Source organism: Pholis gunnellus (assembly GCF_910591455.1).
Source record: "Pholis gunnellus genome assembly, chromosome: 21".
Lineage (NCBI taxonomy): Eukaryota > Metazoa > Chordata > Actinopteri > Perciformes > Pholidae > Pholis > Pholis gunnellus.
This window is the reverse complement of record NC_136548.1, coordinates 155,312-183,278: the sequence shown is the minus strand read 5'-3', so window position 1 is coordinate 183,278 and position 27,967 is coordinate 155,312. Positions and strand designations below refer to the sequence as shown.

The 27,967-nt window shown below is 39.8% G+C and overlaps 1 protein-coding gene across 1 annotated transcript in view; it reads left to right on the top strand.

Moving 5' to 3' along the window:
• ryr2a (ryanodine receptor 2a (cardiac)) overlaps window positions 1-12,814 on the top strand; it is a gene marked incomplete at both ends in the record, with an annotated part of 190,358 nt that extends 177,544 nt beyond the window's left edge. Inside the window, 9 exons of the mRNA XM_079183201.1 lie at window positions 31-164; window positions 1,948-2,008; window positions 3,259-3,405; window positions 4,954-5,088; window positions 8,861-9,017; window positions 11,083-11,147; window positions 11,306-11,406; window positions 12,254-12,305; window positions 12,719-12,814. Coding sequence (XP_079039327.1) covers window positions 31-164; window positions 1,948-2,008; window positions 3,259-3,405; window positions 4,954-5,088; window positions 8,861-9,017; window positions 11,083-11,147; window positions 11,306-11,406; window positions 12,254-12,305; window positions 12,719-12,814 — 948 coding nt within the window. The remainder of the gene's footprint in view (window positions 1-30; window positions 165-1,947; window positions 2,009-3,258; window positions 3,406-4,953; window positions 5,089-8,860; window positions 9,018-11,082; window positions 11,148-11,305; window positions 11,407-12,253; window positions 12,306-12,718) is intronic.
• Between the last annotated feature and the right edge of the window lie 15,153 nt (window positions 12,815-27,967).

The following is a 27,967-nucleotide window of genomic DNA, read 5'->3' as shown; positions in this document are numbered from 1 at the left end:
CCACTGCAAAGTGTTTCTGCTCTTCCTCAGGTGATGGATAAATATGGAGAGTTCTACGGCCACGACCGTATTAGTGAGCTGCTGGGAATGGACAAGGCTGCTCTGGACTTCAGTGACTCTCACAAAAAGAGAAAGCCCAGGAGAGACAGCTCACTGGCTGCTGTGTGAGTATTCTGTGTGTGTGTGTGTGTGTGTGTGTGTGTGTGTGTGTGTGTGTGTGTGTGTGTGTGTGTGTGTGTGTGTGTGGAGACAAGTATGTACTAATGCTTCCCCCCCACACTAAGAGCTTCATTTTAATGAATTAACCAATAACCCGATTTACACCTAAATTTGATTAATTAAAAAAAATATTATATTCTATATACAAGAAGCTGTAATTGCTGTATTTCGTTGTGGCAATAATGCATCTGCATGCATTAAACTACCAATGTAATCTAGGGAGTGCTTCTACTAAGGCATACAAAACAAGGAAGGTGAGTATTTAAATGTACTAACTTTGACAGATTTACTAAACAGGGGGTGCAGTAATGTTAACAATGGCCACAGCATGAGTACCTGTACAGAGCAATGAATTCGACGTGTGAATGAGGGAACGTACTGGATTTTAATATATTTTTGACATAAATATTTACATCACAACAGTGTACAGCTTCCTTGCATTCACCAACAATGGCGCATTCACCAACGACACCGGATCCCCAATAATAAAGAGTGGTGCATGGATGACATGTTTTTGTAGGCCAACCCCGGAAGTTAGCATCGCAGTGGGTTCCCTCAACAAAAAGCCAGTGGGATTTTTCCTTTGGATTTTGATCATTGCAGGAAATAAGCCCATAAAATTTATGATTTTTGAAGCAATCGGCAGAAGTAAAAAGTTAACGTTAGGCTATAAACAAACTACACCGTGGTTGCATGAGTGGAAGTATTCACAACGAGGCTGTGATGGTGGACTAGTCGGCATGATTACTTTTTGTAGTCTCATTTAGCCACTTGTTAGCGACTGCCTTTTTTAAGACACTTCAAAGCTTCAAAATGACTTACTGTTGTATTTTACATTGTAGACCAAAATGTTAAAATCTCTTAAGCTTGTGTTAACCACAGACCTATTCTCAGGCATCTAACCAAAAAACCCATTCAAAAAACCCAATGAGGCAAGGGAACTGGAAGTGCAAAACACTTTGACTAATTTCCGGGTTTTAGGAATCCTGCACCACGTTACAGCCCCTTACCCCCAGAGGCTTATCCGTCATCAGACCGATAGCCGATGGGTTCCCAGATTGGTATTCTTGTTACTATTGTGTTATATTATGAAAATAATGCTGAGAACGGTATGCATTGTGATTTATCCTTATGCTAAACCTGTTATGCGTTTTATTTTGCCAGTGAGATAAAGCATTCTATGAATGCTAAAGATTGCTGTTTTAGCTGTCCTCTCTGACCGACGCCCTCTGAGCCAGGTGAAGGCCCTGAAAGCTACAAATGCACATTTTCTCTCATGTTCTTTCTGTGTTATTTTATGAACATAAATAAATACCAATATAATCAATATGTATTTCACTTGCAGCTCACATTGCTGCAATGTTTAACTGTGGTGGGTTGAGGTTGATCGAACCTTAGTAAAAAGTAAAATGGTTTCTTGACAAATAAGAAAAGAAAAATCTGTGACTTTAGTCTTAGAGAATTTCTGAGTTTTTCTGAAATGTATTACTTGATAATCTCAAAGAAGTTGTCTAAATATTTCTAAATATTTACAGTAATTATTTTTAGTTTGTCCTGCAATGGCCCTAAAATGCTGTTGTATTCAATGTGGAAACCTATTCAATGTGGAATAGGTTTCACTAGCACGACTTTGATACTGAAAGCAGGGTCTGCTTCAGAGGCTCAACGCTGGTCATATGGTATCACACATGATCGTCCTCTGTGAGCATCTTTTCCCTCTGTTATCAGGCTGAACTCCATTGATGTCAAGTACCAGATCTGGAAGCTGGGGGTTGTATTCACAGACAATGTGAGTATGTAGAGGCACAGCCATGCATATCTGTCTCTGGATTCATTGCTGAGTTTCCTGTTCACAAATAACAGGGTTTCCAAAAACATTTTCTTGATTTTAAACTTAACTTATCATGATGTTCACAGTAATTCTTAACTTTTTATGAAAATTAAGTTTTTCATTGATAAAAAAGAAATACTGTTAATGTATGATATGATGTATGATTAATTTATCATAATCTTCTGATTTCTGAAACCACACAAATTGTGAAACTTAACCTCTTGAACCCTAGGCCTATTTTTAGCACTCTGCTCGAAAATGTCTTACCCTCTCTAACTACAAGGTCTATTTGAATAATTGAAATGGCATAATAACACAAATAAATGTGAGCTTTGTTAAGATGTGTACATATCAGTGTATATGTTACTGGTAAATGCTGGACGAATGTTAAACACAGCTCAAATTGAACATTTTCAGGTTCGCCTTTTGTTTTTTGAAAGTGAAGTATGCCTGAGAAATCAAGGTCAGCTGAGGTCAGCCAACTCAATTCTGATTTTGGAAGCAGCCAATATAGCTGTTTTATTGTACTTTTATATATCTAAATATATATTTCACTTCTTTTATCACTAATAGTGTTCAATCTATCTAATACAGCAGTTTGGCATCATTTTGAGAGCCTGGGCCCTATAATAACCTGTAAAACATGGCTCATTTTCGTCTGAATTTCAGTTTTACGTGATGAACCTTACTAAAGCCTGTGATTGGCCGATTTGCGCATGTGACATAATATTTGAACCGGAAGAGTGTAGAATTGTGTTTGGAGTGTGTACACTGGCTTGCAGGATAGTGTTGAACAAAATCTCTTCGTTAATTTGGTATGAAGCATTAATAATATTTTTGAATGAAAAGTCCATTCTATGACATTTGGAACAGAGCCTCGTAACAGAATGGAGACCTTTTTGGCATCTTCGGGTCCAAAGGGTTCCGAAATCTTGAAACATCTTCTGTATTAATTAAAGACTTGATGTAATTATTTCAAACTTGCACAAAGAACATCTTGGTAAAAACATATATATTTTAAGAAACTCATCAGTAATATATACATTAATATAGTAAATGTTTTATCAATGCAGGGTTTACGTTCTACTTTTTCTGTCACAGTCACTTCAAATCACATTATCATGAACTGATTGACTAACCTGCAAATGAAGCCATAAATTGAGCATTGGTATGATTTGACTAACCTCTCTCTTCCTCGCTCCTTGCAGTCCTTCCTGTATCTGGCCTGGTATATGACTATGTCCATCTTGGGTCACTATAACAACTTCTTCTTTGCTGCCCATCTGCTCGACATCGCCATGGGCTTCAAGACACTCCGAACCATCCTGTCGTCAGTCACTCACAATGGCAAACAGGTAAACTACTGCGTTCTCAGCTACAGTATAGTCAACATAAATACAACTGCACACATATTTTGACTTTAGCTCGCTTGTACTCAAACACTTAGCTGCAACTACTCTATGTAATAGAAAATAACATAGAAATGATTTAGTCCCCATCTGAAGTCCCACTGGCAGACTAGACAGCTAGCTGTCTAACTTCTATGCTGATGATACTCAGATCTACCTTCAAGACATTAAATGTCTCTAAGACATTAAAGAATGGTTAGCTCATAATTTCCTTTATTTAAATGAGTACAGGAAAGAGATGCTACCCTTTGGCTCGCCACACCATACCACTGTTACTGTCAACAACTCATTTAAAACACTTTAGCCAGGTTATTAATGAGGTCCAAAAACATGAGACCACATCACCCCTACCCTTGCATCCTTACACTGGCTCCCCATTCATATCAGGATGAACTTCAAAATATTTCTAATTGTATACAAATCCCCCTCGTGGCCTGCTGGCTGTGCCCTATTTATAGAGGAAAAAGGCCGGGGATGGGGCTTTTAGCGTAGCGGGTCCTCGGCTCTGGAATAGCCCGCCTGAGGTCGTTAGACAGGATGAGACTGTTGACGCTTTTAAGAAGACCCACTTTAGTTCTCTGGCTTTTAATTGTGTTTTACCTGTTTTAATCCAATTCTCTGGGTTTTTGTTGAATTTGTTCTATTTTTTATCTATTTTTATTTATATTCATGCATATATATGTCTCTGTGCTTGTATGTGTAAGCTTATATTTATGTATTTTTGAAGCACTTTGGTGCAAAACCTGTTTGCTTTTTAAAGTGCTATATAAATGAATAGATGAATTATGCTGTCTGGATACAAAGACAATATATATATATATTTGGGAAGATGCCAAAAGCAGAAACAGCTGATCAGTCATGTAAGGAAAATGTTTGCTATGTCAGAATTTATCCAGAAAAGGTGTTTCTGTAATCCATTAGGCACATCAACTCTTTTTTTGAAGAAGGCAAAAACCACCTTAAGCTAGCATAAAAGCTTTTTTGTGCAATTGAGGAAGTTTCCATTTCCATACAGCTTTTTTAATGCACTATTTAAAAATGCGCCTAAAATATGTGAATGGCAATTTCAGATATCAGTATCTCTGCCACGATGCTAGTGAGCATTCAAATGTATCTTAACAAACAATGAACCAAATCAAATGTGTAAAATATTCAGCTGACATGCAAAGTCTGTCACCTTGTTAGGTCTTAATTAGTTTTAGTTTCGTTATAATTAAAGCATTTAACGATTCTCCATTAAAACTAAAAACAGCATGAATTCCATTTAAATTAACCTTTCAAGTGTGTTGCAGACAAAATATATTGTCTTTACCTACAGGCATATGAAGTCCAAATTTACTGAGGAAAGAAAAGTGAAGCACTGCATGCTTAACCCGAACCCTAAATATTGTTTTTTTGTAAATACAAAAGTGCTGACTGATAATTATCCACTTGAGTTAACAATGTTGTACTATTGTGCATCACAGAAGAATCATCCTCTCTCCTGTCTTCCAGCTGGTGTTAACAGTTGGCCTGTTAGCAGTGGTTGTGTACCTCTACACAGTAGTGGCCTTCAACTTCTTCAGGAAGTTTTACAACAAGGGTGAAGATGGAGAACTGCCAGACATGAAGTGCGACGACATGTTGACAGTGAGTATGAGTAGAAGTGTTTAGCTTTTAGGTGCTGTAGTGCGGTCAGACCATAGACTGAATATAAAAGTAGACATAGTCACTGCGACATTGTCCATTGGTTTGTGGACTACGGTTTTGAAAATCTGAGTTTCAAGTCGGTCTATCTGTGAGACCGCAGTACAACAGGTCACGACTACTACATGCCAGCATCAAAACAGTAGCAGTTCCATCTCGGGCAAGCCTCCGGGGCCGAGGGGCTTTATTTCTAGGGTTCTGGTTTAGCAAGCTGATATCCGTGCCAATACGTGCTTTTGCTGTGCGCTGTTCATTGTTGGCCGGATTGTTTCATAAGTAGCCAGTTTACAAGCTAATTTTAAACTGATATAAAGCAAATCTTCTGCAGACGACAGCCGGTGGGTTCAAAGATTTCCTTTCAGTCAATGCGTTCTGCCTCCTTTGCTCTCCACACAGAATGTTTAACTGCATCGCTTCCCATGCCAAAATCTTGTCTCGTTGCCTCCTGAATCTAACATGTTTAATTCTGTTAGGCGTGTGAACATGGGGGTCTATGGGGATTGACCTTGTTTTTGCAGCCAGCCTCAAGTGGCCATTTATGAACTGACCTTTTAGACACTTAAGTGAGTCTGCCACATTATCAACGTATTGTGCTTTACTAGCAAATGCAGTTGAGTGCAATGACTCAAAGGAGCATCCCAGCACAACAGCATAACATTGATGGCCAGTGTTAACTGTGAGCATTATGACACCATTTTACATTGGGATAAGGAACAAATACCTGATATCACATTTAATAAATGAGCTTACAATGAATACAATATGGGTGAAGGGTGAGTTAATAGTGTTTGAGGTGTGTCTACAAGTAGCCGTTAGATGTATGGTGACAGTAAGTGATTGGATATGAGGCACTGATGTGGACCAGAAGCTATACTGGGAGCTGAGACTGATCATTTCTGGTGACTTTTCAAGCAGATATTCTGGAACAAAAATCTGCACATTACATCTGTTAAGATATCTTTATCTTTAGCTCTGTACAGTAACTCACTGATGTTACGCACATGTCAGTAAAGCCTGTCTCATTGAAAGTAGGAAGTATCCCGAGGAGCCTGTCAGTAAAGAGCGTCCAGCTCCATTTATGGACAGAAAGTCATGGGTCCGAGCTTTTAGTCTGACAGTGTTCACCCTCAGGCTCTGTATGCGGTTCAGCTGAGCTGCTGTAAGATTACACGCTCTTTTTTTTCCTGTTTATTTTCCAGCTATCTGAATCAGAAGGATCAGAAGGATGAATTTGATGCTACGAACCTGGGGTGCTTATCATTATGAAGGCTCAATTAAAAGCTCTTTTGGGTACAGTAACTGATGATCCTGGATAATGGGATCTGGAATGGAAAGTGGAAACAGGAAACCATTTTCATGACGCAGGGAGCAGGTGAGCTGCAGTAGCAGCATAAGCTACTGTTGTGGTCTATCCTCGTTAATTAAAACCTCTTAAACCCTAGGCCTATTTTGAGACCTCTGCTCGAAAATGTCATACTCAAACTCTAGAGAGTGTAAATCTCTAACTACGCGGTCTATTTGAATAATTTAAATGGCAAATTAACACAAATACATGTGAGCTTTGTTAATATGTGTACATGTCATTGTATATGTTACCGGTAAATGCTGGACAAATGTTACACACAGCTCAAATTGAACATTTTCAGGTTCGCCTTTTTTTTTGTGTGCCTAAAAAGCACTTTTATTGATTTTAAATGATGCACAGGCAGGCCTAAACTCTCCCAAATCATATCCCAACATGTCAGCAGTCCTTTTAAAAAAGAAATTGGCTTTGATTGAGTGAAGTATGCCTGAGAAATCAATGCCGGTGTACAGGTCAGCTGAGGTCAGCCAACGTCAATTCTGATTTTGGAAGGAGCACATATCGCCGTCTTATTGTCCTTTTAAATACTATCTAACTATATATTTCACTTCTTTTATCACTAATAGTGTTCAATGTATCTAATACAGAAGTTTGGCATCATTTTGAGAGCCTGGGCCATATAAAAACTTGTAAAATATGGCAAATTTTCGTCCGAATTTCATTTTTACGTGATGTATTTGAACCTAACACAGCCTGTGATCGGCCGATTTGCGCAATTCCCACAGATTTGAACCCGGAAGAGTCTGGGCAGTGTAGTCATTTGTTCTTTGAGTTGTTTACAGAATTTTAAGCCAATAAAATAATCGAAAACTGTGATCCGCCCCCATGGGTCAAACCCATTGGCCAAAACTGAAATTATTACTCATTCGTCATAGAAGCTGGTTTGAAACTCAGTTTTTTTCACAGCACGAGGAGAGAGACTGCTGCGAAATGGCCGCACGGATTAATTTTTTTTCGCGGCTGGGATCGATAACGGTGAACATTGCTCGCCTTCTCCTGGCGAGAAATAGGTGAAATTGTGGTAGTACTTGTAGTACCTTGAAGTACTTTGTGTATATATATGTTTTTGAGTGATTAAAATAGGTTACATGGTCCATTTGATCAGAATCTCTTCGTCATGTACGTTTTTGAAATATTTTAAAATATCATTTCATTCGTTCTCAAAAGTGATTTGTATTACATGTGTACACTCTTCGCCCCCCCTCTAGCCCCCCATTTGGGGGGCTAGAGGGGGGGGTGAATTAGCTTTGGGGTACATGTTAGTGACACTGTGAGTTTAGCCCAACGACAGCTGCTAACCCACGAATCAGGCCATGGTACACTGACAGCAGGTTTATTATGCATTTTAAACTTTGGTTGTGTAACTCGTCACATTTACACAAAGCTCTGTGCCCTTGACGCACGTTGGCCTGACAGGTATAATCAGGTAGGATGCGTAAACATGTATCATACGAGTCAGATATCGAGGAACATCTTGTCAATGCTGGAGGGAGGAAACAAGTGAAAACACAATGAATGACTGCTGTGATGAGGCTGTTCCCTGCTACCAAGCCATCTGATAGAAATACTATAAAAGGACTCTGTGGTGTGTGTTTTCTGGGGGTGGGAGGGGGCCTTCTGTCACCCGGAAATTTCAGGACAGACACACACTCTAATCCCCTATAGTCAGTCACCCATAGCATTCCATAGAGCTCTTCTGTTTCCTATTAAGGGGCCGCGGGTGGCAGCTCTAACTGGTCTACAGGAAGGTGACAGGGGCTTAGTGGGATGGAGGGATGGACTGATAAAGGGCCACTGCCTCTGGCAGGTTTTTGCTCTTTCCTCTCCTCCCTTTATATGAATAAATCCCTTACAATAATACTCACAGCAGAATGAGAGGATCAGAACTGATCGCTTCCTTTCTCTTCACTTGTTTTTTCTCTTGAACTTCATTTTTGCCCTTCTGTACTGGGGTTTTCCCATCATCTTCCCTCTCTCTCTTTTTGCTCACTTCTTCTTTGCATCCTGTTCCCTTTATAAACACAGTATGTCTGTTTAACCTTTTAAGTCTTTCACCCTTTTCCCAGGTTTTCCATTTACATAGACTCTTTCTTTCAAAGGCATTTTCTCTTTTTAAGTGATTATCGTTTTTGTACTTTGTTGCTCAAATATATAAATAATGACCTGCAATTTTTAAATATTACTGTAATTTAGTGCAAAATCACAAAAAATCTTTGCACATTTCATTGCAATATCTCAGCGAAGTGGTTGTGAATTCAGTCGATGCGAGTTGGGACAGTCGCAACTGGTTCCTATTTCAAATCCAGCACGTTACATGTCTCCCCCCGTGTGTCTCTCGTCCTTCTCTCCCAGTGCTACATGTTCCACATGTATGTAGGTGTGAGAGCAGGTGGAGGAATTGGTGACCAGATTGAGGACCCAGCAGGTGACGAGTATGAGATCTATCGCATCATCTTTGACATTACCTTCTTCTTCTTCGTCATTGTTATCCTCCTGGCCATCATCCAGGGTGAGAGATTGGACACACACACACACACACACTCTCACACACACACACCTACACACACACGCAGACTTACAGTAAAGAACCCATGGAGATGGGTCTCCCTTTTGTTGTTCTGCTGGTTAAGCTAAAACTAGTCCTGAGTTGCCTCCATCACAGTCTGGGTAAGATCCTGATCTTTTAGCCATGCCTCAGCAGTAATGATCATGAGTGGCTTTTATGTTCTTAAATCTGGAAGGTCTGACATCTGAGACTTGAGTTTACATTCGCCTATAAATTTGACATCTGTTTGCAGTAACACTGTCAACTCATAAGCATGAATTAATGTAATTTGGCCAATAAATAAAGATGTTAAGACACTTAGAGTCATTGAAAAATACACACCGAGTTTGCCTCTCTTGAGCAACTCATCTTTCCTATCTGCATAGAGTGGATTGTCGCGCTTTATTCCCTGGCCACTTTACCATTATTAAAATGTAAGTGTATTTATGAAAATATCACCCTGTCCTTTAATTAAGGATGCAACAAAACAGATCTCATGACTGGAAACTGTAACGTCCTGCTCACGTGTCTGTCTAAGACATCACTTAGCAAACTTTAGCTTGTACAAAATACAGCAGCTGGAGTACCAACAAAGATAAGAAGAGAACCTGTCAGTCCAGTGCTCGCCTCTCTACACTGGCTGCCAGCATCCTATATGATTGATTTTAAAGTTATTTTATTGGTTTTAAAAGCTCTTAATGATACGGCACCCTCTTACAATCATACTTCACTCATACTACTACAATCAGATTGTGTGAGTAACTCTTTACTAAGGTCTTCTCTTAGATGAAGAACCTTGTCTCTTTTCAGAGAAAAAATAAATGAATGCCTTTCTTTTATTTTGTAGTACAGATTTTCCAGTGTAAAATATTTCCAAATTGCAGACATTTTGCTCGCTCTGGCTAACCTTACACTCTCAGCTATGACCTGCCGGGACGGTACTGAGCATGAATAACTCTCAGCAGGGATGAAAAAGAAGCCAGCTGGCTCTCTCGTTAGCTACATAGACTCACAGATACCCAATTCAGCCTTTAATGCTGTATTCACACCAAACATGAATATGCACAATTTGCATATTCACGTGATGCAGTGCTGCGAGAGATTCTCCTCCCGACGTTGTTGAATCCGAAAACAAAACATCAGTGGGCACCCAGAGCTCTTCCTCACAGGGACCAGATGGAACTATGGGTCTAAATGTATGCGTATAAAATATAGACTGCCCACGTTATAAACAATAACGTCGCTGCCATATTTAAGAATAGATCACACTATTTTGAATATTGATGGAGCAGATTCAATGTTTTCAATGTTAGCATAGCCTAGCACTAATCGATCTGATCTCCATTCAGAAAAGAAGCATTTTGAAAGTTGTTTGCTTGTCATCTTGCAGCCAGATCTAACAAATAATGAATTCAGACTTTTTACAAATCTGTATTATTATGTATCTATCAGTTTGTTTCTATTAAATTACAGCTAAATCAGTTAATTTTGGGGTTCATACTGCTGGAGTAAACCAGCCGATGTGTAGCTTGCTAGATACAGTGAATACGGCTCGGTGAAATTCACAGAGCACATCCTGATGATGTTATGAACCCAGACATGATGCCGTTTTGTTTCCCGGAATATCGTGGACTTCCTCAACATGTAACAAGCAGCAATGATGGCTATTTCAGCCATGACTGATGTAGCGTTGTCTACACTGAGGTAAGCCCGCCCTCCTCTCCGGTGCTTCTAGGGCGAGTGACGCGAATAAACAGAAATGATCCCGCGGTAAAACTCAGACGGTTAACAGCATGCGAAAATTCGCTTCGCATTTGGTGTGAACACAACATTGTGATTTATCAGAGCCATTTCAGATACTGATACTTATATCAATATCAGTATTAGTATCTGAATAACTCTCACTGCAATAACTGCAACATATAGATTCATAGTACTATTAAAGGTCCATTAGATTAAACAAAAGACTTTCAGGTGGTTGTGGTCCAGGTAGCTAATGTCTACACCATCTGTGGTCTGAACACTCTAGGGTTGATCATTGACGCTTTTGGGGAACTGAGGGACCAGCAGGAACAAGTGAAAGAAGACATGGAGGTGAAAAGACCCACACTCACACATTCTTTACCAAACACTGTACTACTATACAGCACATGAATGACAGGTCTAATGTAGAAATGTATGGAAGTAAACACTGCAGGTAAATGTTTTGTGTAATGACAATCATTTAACCCTGACACGTTTCTCTTTTCCAGACCAAATGTTTTATCTGTGGGATAGGTAATGACTACTTTGACACAGTGCCACATGGCTTTGAAACGCACACGCTACAGGAGCACAACCTTGCCAACTACCTGTGAGTACATCTGGAGATAGTGTGTGTTTGTTTGTGTACTGACTGTTCTGAGTTTTTTGAACGATGACACACAAATCAATAAACGTTGGTGTGGCTGTTGGAGGTTCCTGCTAGCTTGCTGGTTAGCTGCCATTTTCCCAAGTTTGGTGTGCCCTCCCCTTCTGTTGCTTAGCCAAGATGGTGACCATGGAGGATGAGCGTTCGCAAGGTTTCAAGAATTCAAGGACAATTTTTTGTCATTATGCAACACAGGGTTGAACAACGAAATGTAGTTGCAGCCCATTTGCTACACAAGAAAATACGACAAACACAAAAAGTGTATTCCTGTGCATTCTTTTAAACTTGCATCAGGAGGAAAGCAAACAGCTGCAACAAAACAATTCTCTGGGCAATATGGCCGACATTTTCACATTAAAAACTCAAGATCATGGAAACACTGTCCGTCACATTTGACTGTTTGAGCACCAAGCATCAGTGTAAACACTGAGTCCGCCTCCTCTCGTCCCACCGGAGTCCTGCTTTCTGTCCTGCTGTGTTGACGGGCGGTCAAGTGCAGCTTCCAGGTCTCTGTGAAGACACTGAAATGATTGTACTATGTGTAATACTTTTCCTAATTTGTGGGAAACTACTCTGCTCCTATCAGCTTCAGAGCTTTGAGCTCTGTGTTGATAGTATAATGGTTGGATTTTATTTAACATCAGGCTCTGTTGGTGTGTGTGTGCATGTGTGTATGTGTGATAATATTGTAAGATGTTTTTTCTAATGTGTGTGTGTGTGTGTGTGTGTGTGTGTGTGTGTGTGTGTGTGTGTGTGTGTGTGTGTGTGTGTGTGTGTGTGTGTGTTTCAGATTCTTTGTGATGTATCTCATCAACAAAGATGAAACAGAGCACACAGGCCAGGTAAAGCAGCTCATTTTCCTTGTGTCCATTACTGTTGCATTGTAATGTGGTTAATAGCCCACAGCTCAGCTTCAAACTTCCCTACAGTCTTTCGGATTCCTGCTGCTTGCATTGTTGAAGCCTCAGTATGCTTCAAACAAAGTGTTCGTCAAGTCCTCTTTCCGATAGTAAATGGGGAATCTTGCTCCTCTGTATGATGGCCTGCCTTTCGCCTTGCAGTTGAGTTTGGCCATTGGTAACAGGTAGAAACACTCTGGCCCTGGTCGTACAACGGTTTGTTGAAGCATACTGAGGCCTTTAATGGCTCAGTAGCTGTGTTTCCCTTCACATATTTCGAGACGGTATAGCTGACTACAGATCTGTTGTATATAATGTAATACCTTCCTTCCTCCTCCCATCTGTCTGTCTTAAAGGAATCTTACGTATGGAAGATGTACCAGGAGCGTTGCTGGGAGTTTTTCCCTGCTGGTGACTGTTTCCGGAAACAGTACGAGGATCAGCTCAACTGATCTGTTCTTGGAGCAACAAACTCTTCCCTTCCATACTGTAACCTGTTCAAGGCCCTCTAAAGCCATCTTTCCGTTGCGTCTCCCTCAAACCTTTCTTACTGTTCTCTAAGGAGTCCCTGTTCTACTGAACAACAGGTTCTACACTCGACTCCATTTCCCAGTAGAGGAACCACATCTCCAGCCTCCTCAACAGGCTCCACCCTAAGCTCTTGCTGGCACTCAACTCGCCAGCTCTGCCCCAACTTCCAGCACACTTTGTTTGGAATGCTTCTAACTCTGACTTTGTACATAGAAAATATCAGAGTATATGTTGTACAATGCAGGACTGGTGGCACGTCAAGGTTTTTAGCTCAGATGATGACTTCTTTGCTTTATCCTATTCTACTTTCACAGTAACACGCAAAAAATACTACGGGATACTGGAGAAAAGGAAAAAGGAAGGGCGAGATGGACGAGGGAGGAGAGCGGAAGGAAAATGAAGAGAGAATTCTTCCTGAAAGACTTTCAGGACAATGACCGATACACAGAGACACAAACACGACTTTTCATGTGTACAATGCACGTTGCATGTAGGTACAGGTTGTGGATGCAAAAAAGGAGCACCTGTTAAACCCTGCTGTAATCCAACACAACAGCTCTGCAATAATCGGACCTTTGAGAAGCTTACATGTCAGCTTTTGTTAAAGACTGTCAAAGAGGTGAGGGATTCCATTAAACTCGTTGTGGTACATGTGAAGTGGGAAGATGTAAGGTGCCTCTAAATAATAATCTAATGCAACACCACCAAACTTCAGTCTCCGCAATTACCAGAGTCGAATCAACACCTCTGTGACACTGTCAACTAAAACTGAACATCCTGATCTTCACAAATAGGGCTGTTGTACTGGATTTAATTAAAGTATAGTTTACAGGTGTTAATATTGTGTCCATACCCTGTACATGCCAACACTGTGTGTGAAGGGCTCCTTAACTAAGTGTTCACATTGCTAGCACCATGATCAAAAGTGCATTTTGTTCCAGTGGAGGTGAGTGACCTGGAAACTCAGCCAAAGTATGGACATCAACAAGTCATAATCCTCCATGAGCTTGCAAGTTATCTACATCTCTTTTTTTCTTTTAAAAGACTACATAAATAAATAAATCCCCAAAACTATGTTTTCAAAATGGTTAAATTCATTAATGACATGTTTGGTCACTGAATATATATATATATATTTTTCTTTTATGTGATTTCTTGCCCAGTAGCAGCATGGCCTTGGGGTAGAGATTTCTGTCTGTCCAACAGTCTGGTCCAGATCAAAATAGATGGGCAACTACTGGTCAGGTTGCCATGAAACTTACTGAGCACATGACCTAATGCCACCATTCAGGCAAACTTTTCATCCGGCTTCTGGCCAAGGCTGAGCGAAAAAGGTCAGCATGTTTGTTCTGTGCAGTAGTATTGTGGTTTGTAAGAAACATCACAGCTCTAGGTGTCACTAGTCGGGGGTTAAGACCTTTTTCAATTAATGCTACTTAACTAGGGCTTGCGCGGTACATTAGTCAATGAAACCATGAAGTTTTATTTTTTAAAAAGCAATACCAAAGCAGCAAAAATAAAAGAGATTTGTCTGTTTAAGACTTTATTGCTGCAGACAAAGTTATCGCGTGCTTGTTAGCTAAGATAAATAATCAACCAGACTGGAGCAACCCATCAGTCACAGCTGGAGGACGGGCTGAAGACACATGATCAATGTATGGATAAAAGTAGGGGGATGGGAGAACGGAGGGTATAGTGCCTTACTAAGCCAGGGGTAAGTTATGCAAGCTGGAGGAGGAGAGAGGAATGTCCGAGAGCCTCACATATATACAATGCAAAGACTATGGTGGTGTTTATGAAAGACGGAAACACAACCATGTGTGAGCACTATAGGAAAGTAGAAATAGAAGGTCAGAGAGAGAAATGCCCTCAGGACTTTGTTGTTGGGAGTATAAAATGACTGGCATGCCTCAATGGTCCTTGAGCAGTTTCAGTGCACACCTGTGTAGAAGTGTCACATTTGACATAATTTCACATTTCAGTTGCGCTTGTATTGTAGCTTTGTGCAGTGAAAAAGGGGGTGTAACAATTAAAACAAATGTACAGTTAGTTGTGTTTTAATCAATTCTGTTTGATTACAAAGTACTTTCCAATGAACTTTAAACTGTTTGAAGAGACAGCAGCAGCAAATGAGGATTGGAAATTGGGTGGGGGCATTCAACAGCAGGTGTGGAGTATGTCACTAGCGGTAGCTATGTAATAAGAGAAACCACCACTTTCCTCATAGTGAGTATAGTATTGTGCCACTTGTCCAGTGCAGATGGCTTCTTCCTTTTAACAAAACAGTTGCAAGTGTATTAGGTACACCCAAGCAGCAACCTCCAGGTCTGAAAAAGGAAGCCAATGCCGATGTGCAGTTCCTTGAATGTCAATCCTATCCCCATGTTAAAATGCCCAACTTTACAGCAGACAAAAACATCTTTACACTCTGCTACAAAAAACTGTTTTGGTCTCTATAACTAATTTCCCTATTAATGTAACTGTACAGGGGGGTGAATTTGTATATAACTCACCCATTTTAATTGTATTAATACCTAAAGTCATACATAATTAAGGGTGTGGACGCTTTAGGTGACAGGCCGCCACCACAGTCGGCTGGTCATTTTATCAAGTAGTTTTCCTCCAGCCAAAATCAGCATCCCAATCAATATCACACTTAATGTGAATTACGGATGCACCTTGCTAACCAAACCAGCTAACTACTGGGCCTTGCTCCTCTCCAGCTCCACACTCTTGTCTAAATATGGTCGCTTCTGATTCCAAAAAAGCAAGATGGTGATGGCCAAAATGCCAAACTTGCAAGTGGAGATAATAAACTGGCAACTGAGTGTATGTTGCAATATACTTGTTGAATCTACTGCAGAACAAGCTCTGTTTGGGATGGCTGTTCCAACAGCATGAACGGCTTCCATAACACTATATATTGACACGTCTGTGGTTCTCTTGTAGCCTCGCTTTCACTATGCAATTCTGTCTGCCATCGGGTCGTGATCTCCCAGGAAAATCAAGGCTCAAAGGCCGCCGCAGCAAAATGTAGGATATATAACGGAGACACAGGGTGTTTTACTCTGCCGTTATCATGGCACTGTGATCGGGTTTTGTAGTTCAAATTGTGATTATTACGGATGTTTCATGCTTTGGACAGTAGCCAGGCTGGCTAACGCTAGTAGCCAGAAAACCAACCAGGAGCTACAAGGAAGCCAAGACTAGCTAGCTTTAGCTTGGGCTAGTCATATTGCTAACACTAGTCACGCTAATTAACACAAACACCATCAGCCACAAACAAAAGTATACAATTCATTGTCCCTTTGATAATCCAAACAAGGAACATATTTTCTTGCGGTGGCCTTTCTAAAATGAGCAGTGGTGAAACTTAATAATATCAATTGGAAACTGTGGGGGTCCCTTAGGTGAAAAGTTGTCTTGTGCCTCTTAAAAGATGGATTAATGGTGTACCTTAGCTGTGTTCTAGTACCCACTCTACTGCAGACATGCATACTGTATATCCCTCCACTCTGTCTTGTGCAATATAGGAGTCAACATCGAGAGACAGCAATCCATTATCCATGACAGTGTGCTCATTGTTTTTCCTACTCTGTACTTTAATTGTTACACCCCTCACTGCAAAGCAGGAAGACTGTGTATAAAGTGGAAGAAAAGCGCAAATCTTCCATAGCACACATTTCATGACTTACAAAGTTTGACCTTATAGGATGTGGGTGTACAAACAAGGGCCAAATGAATAATGAAACGATAACATCAGGAACAAAATAGTCTATTTTAAACATAACTATTATTGTAGTAATGATTTTTTCCTTTTCTTTTTTACTTATTCATTCCTTAGTGATAGGAAGTGTGTGGTGAATGCTCATAGCATTTAACAAACATGTCCTGAAAACATTTTCAAAAAAGGATTGTTTATCTGAAGTTTGTTTTTGTTTGATTGTTTTTGGTGATGATCTTATGCAATACAGCAAAGAGAGTTACTCTTTTTGTATGGACATTCTCCAAAAATATATATCTTAAAAAAATGCCATTGCATGATTATTATGCGGGCTTGATTAACAAATCAAAAACACTAAATCTGTGTCACCCATAAATTATGAAATAGGATTATTTAAGATGAATTAAGATGTTTGTATTATTGTATTTAAGTGTTGTGGGCTTCATTGTAACTCTTCAAGTGGCTCCTGCTTTTCTCTCACTTCTCCATCTCTGTTTAAATATACTATTAGTCAAATATTTGTTTAAGTATCATTTGGTTTTCAAGCAATAGCCCTTCAGGGAGTGTATGGGAGGTGACTGACCATTGTAAATTGCAAACAAAGGCAAAAAAAAAAGCTTGCTTAACTTTGTCTCAGTTTAAAATAAAATTATTTATTCATTTATAATCTATGTATTTATTTACTTTTATAATATAAATAGATATGAATAATAAAGGCGAGGAAAGTGGGTCCTATTTTGTAAACTTCCTGAGAATGTAACACTTTTACTGGCTCGGCATACACTCTGCACTTGGTTTGGTTTCTCTAAAACACAGGTGACCATCAGTGAAGCGTATGAAAGATGGATTGAGCTTCAGACTACATTACTTCAATAGTGATGAATTTGGATCATGTAAAGTGTTTAATATTTAACAAGACATTATGAAATAAATAATCAAATGAATAAATAAATACAAACATGATGTATAATATAAACACGACTTTTTGAGACAATCAAATACAGTTTTAAAAGTCAGCTCATTTTTATGAAATGATATTTAATCCAGGGGCAGAGCTTCAGACAAGTAACAACCAATCACATGACTGGAAATGTCATGGTTATGTTTTGTCTATATTTTTTAATCATATTTATTTAATACTGTTTTAAATATTAACCATTTTGGGTGTCCATAATAATCAACCTGCAGTATGATGCAGTTAGCCACATAAGCTTCCTGCCTAATGTTTGCTTTTGCTGTTATAAATGTCAGCTCATCACAGCTAATAACAAAAAATGTGCTAATAGGAGCAGTTTGAAAAACGGTAATGAGATGTGATTACGACGAGGCACTGGAAATTAATCTGCTAGTTTTCTCACCTGAGTCAGTTTGTACATGACGTTATGTCCAAAGTACTGTACACAAATTTCCATCATAGAATTTAGTTCCAAATACATGCTGCCACTAGAGACTACTAAAGAGCCACTTTTACTGATTACACCTTTAATGTTGAGTGAGGAAGGATGCATGTGAGATTTACAAATTGATAGACTATTACGAGTACGATAACACAGTGTTACAGTTGCAACCAGCCAGTGTGGGTGTTATGCAGTGTGCTCACAATGCCATGCTGGTACCATGCCTATTTTTTACTTTTTCTTTTCATTGCAATACCACCTCAAACTGAATAATGCCATTACTAAATGGTATTTTGCTCATATAAATATAAATATTTACTACAGAGGGGGCATGTTAATGTGCCACTGAATAGTGCATCATGTAGACTTTTTGAGTAGACTGTTGCAACTTCTGAGAGATACATGTAAAAAGTGGGACTGAGTCTATGAGTAATGAATGGATTTGCATGATTTTGGAAATAAAACTTTATTCATTAACTTGTGAAGAGGAGAATATTCTTAATTCAACATGTTTGACTGTTTATCCATGCTTTGTGGCTACTTTTCATAGAACATAATGGAGACAATTACATACATGCTTGCCATCGCTGACATGTCTCAACAAATAAGTGAAAAGATGCACTCAGTGCAGATCTCTGCCAGGTGTGTCTGCACCGGCCCCGCTGTAATGTTTGATCCAAACCATAATTGCCCCCCGTATAGGCCAAAGGCATATCAAACACGTTTTCTCACTTGCCCATCACAGATATGACACCTGAGACGGCACCCACCCGTCACTCCAAGCAGCCCCGCCCTCAATTATGCTTAACTTTAAGCCTTAATACAATTTACATAGTGAGTTATATAAAAATCCACAACCGTACCGTAGTCATGTACGGGGATATTGGCAATAGAGACCAAAACTTCTTATATGCACTGTATGCACCGTGAGTTTTGTAGTCTGTTTTATTAATCTTGTTTCCTCTAGCTGAAATATGGCTTGTTAAGGGAATTAATCCACTGTGTGTAACATGTTCAGCAACAGTTTTATTATTTATGGAGCAGTTTTAATTTACAGCCCATGATGCTGCTATTTCTGTCATTGCCTTACATTACCAACTGCTTAAGTACTGTAATATTTCTCTTGTTGAGCAGAATTATCTAGTTTTAGGAGGCAGACATATGCTAGTTATGGTATCAGTTTACTCAGTGTTTTAAAGATTTGTGGAAATATATTGATCATTTCTACAGTGGGAAATTAACCCATTTGGTCTGTAACCCGTTTCGTGATAACTGGAATGATTCTGGACCATGTTACACAACAACATGCCATGTTGGTAGATATAAATAATAAACGATGGTATCCACACGGTGCAAGCTGTCCACAAATAAAGCATATTTGAGTGTTCTAAAGACTAAAACATAAAAACTATTTGCACAACGTCACATCCAGTCCTCTCCAATGAAATCTTCTACCACTGGTGGGACAACATATTATGTGATTGATAATTATTATTGTATTATTACACCACCGTATCTGGCAGGAACTTAGTTATAGTTGTGTGGGTTTCGACTTGAGGCCTTCCATAGGCTACAACTATTGTCAGCATACCTGTTTTTTTATTTTATTTTGTTTTGAGAATTGGCAACTAAGTCTGACTATGACTCCTAGAATGGTAGATGCCAGATCCTAATGTCACACAAATAGTTAATTTAGTGTTTGGTTTGAATGTGTGCAATGGGATTGAACTTGATATTAATGCAACTCGAAATTCTATTTATTTTGTTCTATCATACAAACTGGTGTTCACACAGTCGGTAGGACATATGGGCTTCAGGTTTGTCCAAATCCTTTGTCATATTATTTGAACATTATGCAATCTCCACTTTACAGTGTTAATAGGTTTTACATTAAATGTCAGTTGTGTTGCATGTGTGCATTGTTGTTGAATATTGAAGACGTTAAAAATATTTTACAGTTAGGGGCCTCTTTATGAACTTCTTGAAAATACAGGAAATAGTGGTCTGTAATAGACAAAACCATTCAGACAGCATTCAGTGAGATTTACATTTCCCGAGAACATCATTATCTCTGATGAAGGTGAAGTTAAGATTACTCAAGTTGATGACAACTACATTTACAAGCCAATACTTTATCAATACACCTATTTAACAAGTATGAACATGTAAACAATAGCAAAACTTAACTCAATCTGCTCTGTCCTTAGTCTCTCATCCACCTATGTTTAAACAAGCACAGCATGATAGCTCGACTAATCGCACATTTTCACAAAAAAGTTAACACAAAAGCTGTCTGTAGTCTAACTGTTTGGCTTAGTTTGTTCTTCTAAACGTCTCTGCTGGCTGAGACAGAGCAGCCAGGAGGACAGAGGACAGGAGAAATGACTGATACTGACTGATGTCTGAGTTCTTCATTCTTTATAAACTTCACTCAGGAATAATATTTTCTTTTTTACTGACATTTTACATTTGTTTTAATGAGATAATAATTACTTTATATAGTGACTTTGCTGTTGTAAACATTACTGTTGCTGCTCTAGAAACAATATTTAGTTATATCTGAATTATAAATAAATTCTAATCCTGTTCTGAATTTATTTGTTTTTAAAATACTTTATATGTTTTTAAAAGCAATTATTTATTCTTGAGAAAAGAACTATCTCCAAGTAATAATAAAATCGTAAAGATGCCTATCCGTACCTGAAAGCCTGTAGTTCTTAGACATTTATTATGTATTTAGTTGGTTGCATCTCACCAATAACATCTATCACATGTGAATAAACTCCGGCCTGAGGAGGCCTTGTTTGTGTCGAAGTGTCCCTGAGCAAGACACCGCTCCCCGGGCACTTCTCAGCAGCCCACGGCTCCCTAGGGATGGGTTAAATGCAGAGGTCAACTTTCGTGTATGTGTGTATAAAATGTGTGAATAAAAATCTTAACTTTAAATGTCACAGTATACTATGCCCTAAAAACGTCATTCAATATCCTAGTAAAGCATGCCTTAAAACGTCATGAAAAAATCATGGTAGTTAAACCTTTGTAATTAAACTCATCCAGGCACTTCATTCCTCGTTCTATTCTCTGTTCTGTGTGTGTGTGGTTTGGGGTCATGAGAGCTCTGCCATTGGCATCTTTCAACACACTGTATGAGAGTGGCCAATTATATGGCCTTGTTTGGTCAGGAGAGCTCCTGAAGAATTCATCAAGCATTTGCTTGGCTCCATCTCTAAACCATCCAATTTCTCCTCCATCTTTACAAAACCCCTGATATCAAGTGCTAAATGAACATGGCTTCAAAACATAGCGTCTAATCTTTTTTGCCTTTTTAATAAACTGACAAACATACGATCAATAAGAACTAGGCCGATGGAGTGGGTGGCTTAAGATGTCTGTACTGAGGCAACGGCAAATTGGTTCAATGAAAGAATACAACTAAACATATTCTGCATTGGATCGTGACCTCCAGCATTCACTGATGCAGCCGAGTATGAAGCGGTGGGGATGAGAGTTAGCACCTCCAAATCTGAGGCCATGGTGCTCTGCCGGAAACCGGTGGATTGCTCCCTCCAGGTGGGGACGGAGTGCCTACCTCAAGTGAAGGAGTTTAAGTATCTCGGGGTCTTGTTCACGAGTGAGGGTAAGATGGAGCGGGAGATCGACAGGCGGATCGGTGCGGCTGCAGCAGTAAAGCAGGCACTGCACCGGACCGTCTTGGTGAAGAGAGAGCTGAGCCGGAAGGCAAAGCTCTCAATTTACTGGTCGGTCTACGTTCCTACCCTCACCTATGGTCACGAACTCTGGGTCGTGACCGAAAGGACAAGGTCGCGGGTACAAGCGGCCGAAATGAGTTTCCTCCGTAGGGAGGCCGGGCTCAGCCTTAGAGATAGGGTAAGCAGCTCGGACATCAGGAGGGAACTTGGAGTCGAGCCGCTACTCCTTCGCATCGAAAGGAGTCAGCTGAGGTGGTTCGGGCATCTGATTAGGATGCCTCCTGGACGCCTCCCACTGGAGGTTTTCCGGGCACGTCCAACTGGGAAGAGACCCCGGGGAAGACCCAGAACACGCTGGAGGGATTATATCTCCCAGCTGGCCTGGGAACGCCTCGGGATCCCCCAGTATGAGCTGGAAAATGTTGCGGGCGACATGGAAGTCTGGGTCAGCCTGCTTGGCCTGCTGCCACCGCGACCCGACCCCGGGTAAGCGGAGGAAAATGGATGGATAGATGGATATTCTGCATTGATCAAAAGGTCTCAGCCTAGTGAAGTACATTCTGTAGGTTGATGTATATATTATACGTATACATAAGTATTACGCCTGCAATGCTTGCAGAGAGGTTTTTTCAGAGCCCATCCGCCTGCACCCTGAGATTAAAAGTCTCTACTGCTGGAAGTGTTTAATCCTAAAAGAAAACATCTGCAAAGATCAGACTATGATCATTTCCCACAAGACTTTGTGTCTTACTGGAGATTAGGAGCAGGGCCAGAATTCCCATAATGATTTCACACTTGAAATGGTTTAAAAATAACCCTCTTGGCGTGTTGCAGTGCAAGAATGTTCAACTTCAGCACTGGTTAGTGAAACTAGGACAGACACAAAGCCAACCAATACGTAAAATAATTTGTACACTCAATTTTGTGCAAGACTGGTCCTGAGTTACCAAAATTACAACTTCTCCGGCGCATGAGGGGAAGAAGCGCTTAGTTTTTGTTTACACAAACTCAGATTTTCCCTTTGCTATTTGCTTCACTAATAAGACTTCACAAGAGCACTAGAAGGACAGTATCATTTGGAAAGGTCCCACATAAATGTGGTACAGGAAGGTATAAAAGTGTGGTCGCTGCAAATGTAGAACTGCTGATGCTCTTGCAGGAACTGACTGAACAAGAGACCTTAAGACAGGGGTCACCAATTGGCGGACCGCGGTCCGGTTCCGGACCCAGAGGCCGTTGTATCCGGACCCAGGACCTAAAACGATAGATAATTGAGAATTATTACATTTTGACAGAGCGCTTCTGTTTTGACGGAGTGGTTCTACTCCAGGATTTGCGGCTTGCTACTTCTTCAGCGGTACAGGAAACACACCGACCAATGCGTTGTAATTAACACATCACGTGATGCAGATCAGCCAATCAAATATGAGTATTCTGACAAGTTTCCTGACTCAAGTGAGGTGTTCACACACCGTGACACAAGGGGCTGAGACGAGGAGATATAATGCAGAGCAGGAACTTTCAACCTGACTCAGATGTCGCCTCACAAAAAGGTCTCCAAAAAGAGAGAGGTGTTCTGTGAGACCAGTCTTTAGGTGAAATCTTCCCACGAAGTACCAACTTACATCTGATATGAATTCACAGAAAATAAACTTGCGATTCACGCGAATGAACACAAATAGTCCCCGCCACATTCATCGCGTTTGGTGTGAACACGGCATAACACTTTAATTCACTGCCAAACATTGATGTTAACAGAGAGAATAGAGCGGAAACAAGTGGTTAAATAACCACAGATAAAGTCCATGCACACTAGTTTATGTTATTACAAGATGAGAACAATATTGTGGCTTTTTTGATGGACATCACTTCACAACTGAATGAACTGAATTTAAAGCTGCAGGACAAATCAGTGAAATTATTTTTTCTAAAATGAAGTGCATTTAAGATGCACATATTTCAAAAGCTTTCTGTTATGTAAATTATTCTTTAACCCAGCCCTTATTTTACTTGAAATGAGAAGAACATTTATTTATGTATTTCTATTTATTATTTATAATCCATCCAGTTCAATATGGCACTACATAGTGCAAGTTAGATATTATTCTAATGTTCTGGACCTTTGCAGAGGAGATTTTCTCAATCTGGACCTTTTGGAAATTTAATTGAATACCCCTGCCTTAAGACCTTCAGTCTAACAACAGTCAATAATGGTACATTACATTTCATTCGCCAGCAGGTGCTATTCTCAAAAAAGTTGCAACTCCAGACAAACGTTCTTAACTATCCACATCTACTCTTACCCAGGTATGCTGAATGATGAATCCCACTTGATCATAAATTCTAAAAAGAACTTCATTGGATAGATAGATGGATAGATTGGATGGATTGACGGCCAGACGGACGTAATTATTATTATTACACAGTACTGGCTACACAGGCTCGTCTCAGCCCCGACGGCTCACCTTAATCTTACAATTGCCTCTGTCATGTAACTGCCCAGATTTGAGAGGTTCTACCATGACAGTAGTTATCAAAGGCGGAGCTCGAGGTTCCAGACACACACCAACTGAACAGTCTGGGCCACAGCAGGGAGAAGTATGCTGCATGAGCAGAGCTGAGCTTCCCAGCTCGGATATCATATTGGATATTCGGAACCAGAGTGGACTGGTAAGTGCATTTTCTTACAGGAACTCACCATTTGGCTTTTGCTTTCTTGAATTCTTAAATATAATAAATGCAGCAGGGCACACATGGTCATACAGTCAAACAGACAGAAACAAAACACATGAAATCCATTAACCATCTTTTTATTCATCACTTTAAAATTCTCTAAATTACCATAAAAAATGATAATGATAGTAATGATAGTATTAAATCTATAGTGTTAGGTATACACTTGTTCCAACAAATGGAAATATATAAAAATTCACATTTCATAATGGTTACATGTATCAGGCAAAATAAATTAAATCTGGTTTCAGCAAATGATGCATATACATTCAGAACGAACATATTAATGTATGGTTTTGACCACAACATTGCAATTGAGCTCTAAATAGCCTTTTTGGAGAGGGGTACCCTCTGTAGTCTACTCACTGGTTAGATTGAATAGGTTTAAACTGTGATTTGTTTGTCCATAGTATATTCAGCAGATTTTCCAAAAGCCCAAACCCTAGAATAATCTTTTATTTTTTGTTTGAAGAAGAACTTTGGTAAAGCAACACCTTTCAGCTTGTTAAAGGATGCACTTTTGTGAAAGATTTGACAGTGAAAAGAGAAAGCTGTTCCTATTTAAATCTGCACACATTTTCATGCTAAACTTGTGGTTTATTTGACCAATTACGGGTGATTTCCTCTATTCTTGTTCAACTGTTGCCCAAAGGGCTCATTGTCTCTTTCTGCCCTTTCCATTGTGAGTGTGGTTGAACCAGCGTTTTGTTCTCCGTGAACAAAATAAATAACATTTATTTGTAAAAAAGGAGTTTCTACAACCTAAAGGTATAAAACACAATTGATACAACATATAGAGTAATACTTCTCTCAGCCATTAGACTCGACTGAATCAAGCTTCTTTGGTAGGTGATTTCAAACTTAGCCAATGGGTTTCTTAGTTTTTTATATTAAAGAGATCGACGGGCACAATTGTGCACTGACATTTGGTTTGTATTTGAAGGCATTGTGTGGATAAAGTTTTCTTTAAAATACCTTTGGCTGATAGTTCCCATAATCTTCACACACAGCTACCAGATGTCATATCTGGTGCATCACCAGCTGTGACTAATTGACACTAAAAGTGAGAAAAAACAACACAACTAGTCTAAATGCTTTCTATGAAGATGTTTAAGTGAACTGGTTGGTGAAATGGGTTGGATACTCAAAGTAAACCGTGAGACTAAATTCAGGGATATAGTTGAATAGTGTTGAAATGTATCATATGAATAATCCTTTCCATTACTGCATGAAAAAATCCCTTGGAATGGACCAGTGATTTTCAACCGCTGTGCCGCGACACACCAGTGTGCCATGAGAGATCGCCATGTGTGCCATGGGGAAATGTCCAATTTCACTTAATGAGTCAAAAATATATATTATTTAGTTGTTGCAAATACTTTGCCATTGTTGAGCGTCTGAGCTGTAATATTGTGGCTGGCTAAGTAATAATACTCTTCCATGCCGGTGGGTGGCAGTAGGTAGCGCAATAATGACCTTTAAAACAGTAGAATTAAATGACGAACAGCGATGGAGAAATATTTGAAAAGGAAAAATACAGACTCTGAACTGGGCCCTGGACAAAATAACCCAGATGAAAAGCCTCGTAAGGATCAACACATTGAGAGACTTGTCATTGAATTGTCAGCACATATCCGGCCCTCGGTACAACAGCCCGCCAGAAATTGTTTATCATAACTGGCCCGCCACACCACAGAGCTCCCTGACGAAAAGTGGCGATGTGAGCAGGCTTTTTGTGCAACATAACGAAGCATCTCATTGCGCTAAACCTCTAGCTTCAGGGACGGGTGTGATGCAGTAAAAGTCTCCACCGCTGTATTCCCGTCTGCGCATTTTGCTGGTAACTTGGCGCACTTGGCACGGAGTTCACTCGGCGATTTGCCGACTTTGCAGCTCAGAAATTTAAATTTGAACTGCTCAGCAATCCGTTTGCAGTTGAAGTGGAAAGAGCACCTGTGCACATCCACATGGAGCTGATAGACCTCCAGTGTAATGACGCACTCAAGGCAAAGTTTGACTCTGTGGGCGCTGCTCAGGTTCCAAGCTTCATCCCTGTAACGATGCCTTAACTCCGCCTACTGTACATGCTGCTTAAATGCTCTGCATGTTTGGAAGCACATACCTGTGTGAGCAGCTTTTCTCTGTGATGAAGATGAACAAAAACACACACAGGAGTCGTCTCACTAATGCACACCTTCACTCCACATTGAGGGTTTCCACAGAACCTAACCCCAGATATTAATGAACTGGCAGCATCTGGCTCTGGTACTATGCATACAATAATGTAGCCTACCTAAACATGTATTCTTTTTGCACTTTGTCCAATATCCCTTCTATCCTGTTTATTAAATGGTGACTCTATTTGGCCCTCAACGTAAGTCCCAACTTTTAGTTTAGTCCCTCTCTGAGCTTGAGTTTGACACCATGGCATATATGGTGTATTATGCTAAAAAGTGTCATTTTGTAACGTTTTTGGTTGTTGGTGTGCCGCGGGATCTTTTTAACGTAAAAAGTGTGCCACGGCTCAGAAAAGGTTAAAAAACACTGAGCTAGACACCACCAGTGTCAACGTTATTTTCTATGAACTATCGAGCTGCTTTTGTAATTAAACACAGTAGGCTACACAGACAAAACAAATAGTCTCCTTTTAACTACTGATCTTAATAAGGCTGCAAGCGAACTAGCTAGCTGGCTAACTAGCTACGCGGGGTTGTGAGCTCAGTTCATACTCGACATATGAACCACTTCTAAGTGAAGCAGTGGGCTTCTATATCGTTTAATGAGTGCTCATTTATTTGTGTGGGAATGTAGCCCTTCAGCAAACCTTTCTCTTCTCCAACACATCACAGCTCAAGGCTCGGATTGAAGACATTTTCTGAGGAGATATGATGGTTCTGGCTTTAATTAGTACAGCCTGTATTAGTAATGTCATATATTCTTTACAGGCTATGCTAATCTATGCCAGAATCAGCAATGCAATGGAAGCGGAGGATTGCACTCAAAACAATAAGCATGTTTAGATCATTTTCATCATGAAAGAAAATGGCTGAACAAGGGGAAGCTACAAAGCCATTGTGCTCCACTGATTTAAGCAAAAGTAGGAAATACTAATCTTTGAATCAAAAACCATTAGATTGCTTCGACTACTTTTTGTTTGTCTATACAATTAAATCCATCTGCTGATTACAGTGCCCTCTTTTGTTAATTTAGCAGTCGTAATAATTCAGTGGAAGACAATAACCTTTGATGAAAGCTATGTAGGGAAGTGTATTTTTTACATTTTTATTGGGCAATCTAATTAGGATTCCATTACAGTAATCCAGCTGAGAGGTAAGAAATGTATGGAGGAGGATCTCTGCAACAGAGTCAAGAAGTGATGGCCGGAGATGTTCTGCAGGTGGAAGAAAGCAGATTTGGTGATGGATTTGTAGAATGAAAATAAAACTTAATTCAATCAACTTCATCTTTGAAATTAATAAATCATTTTTAATGCCTTAAATCTTTTGCAAA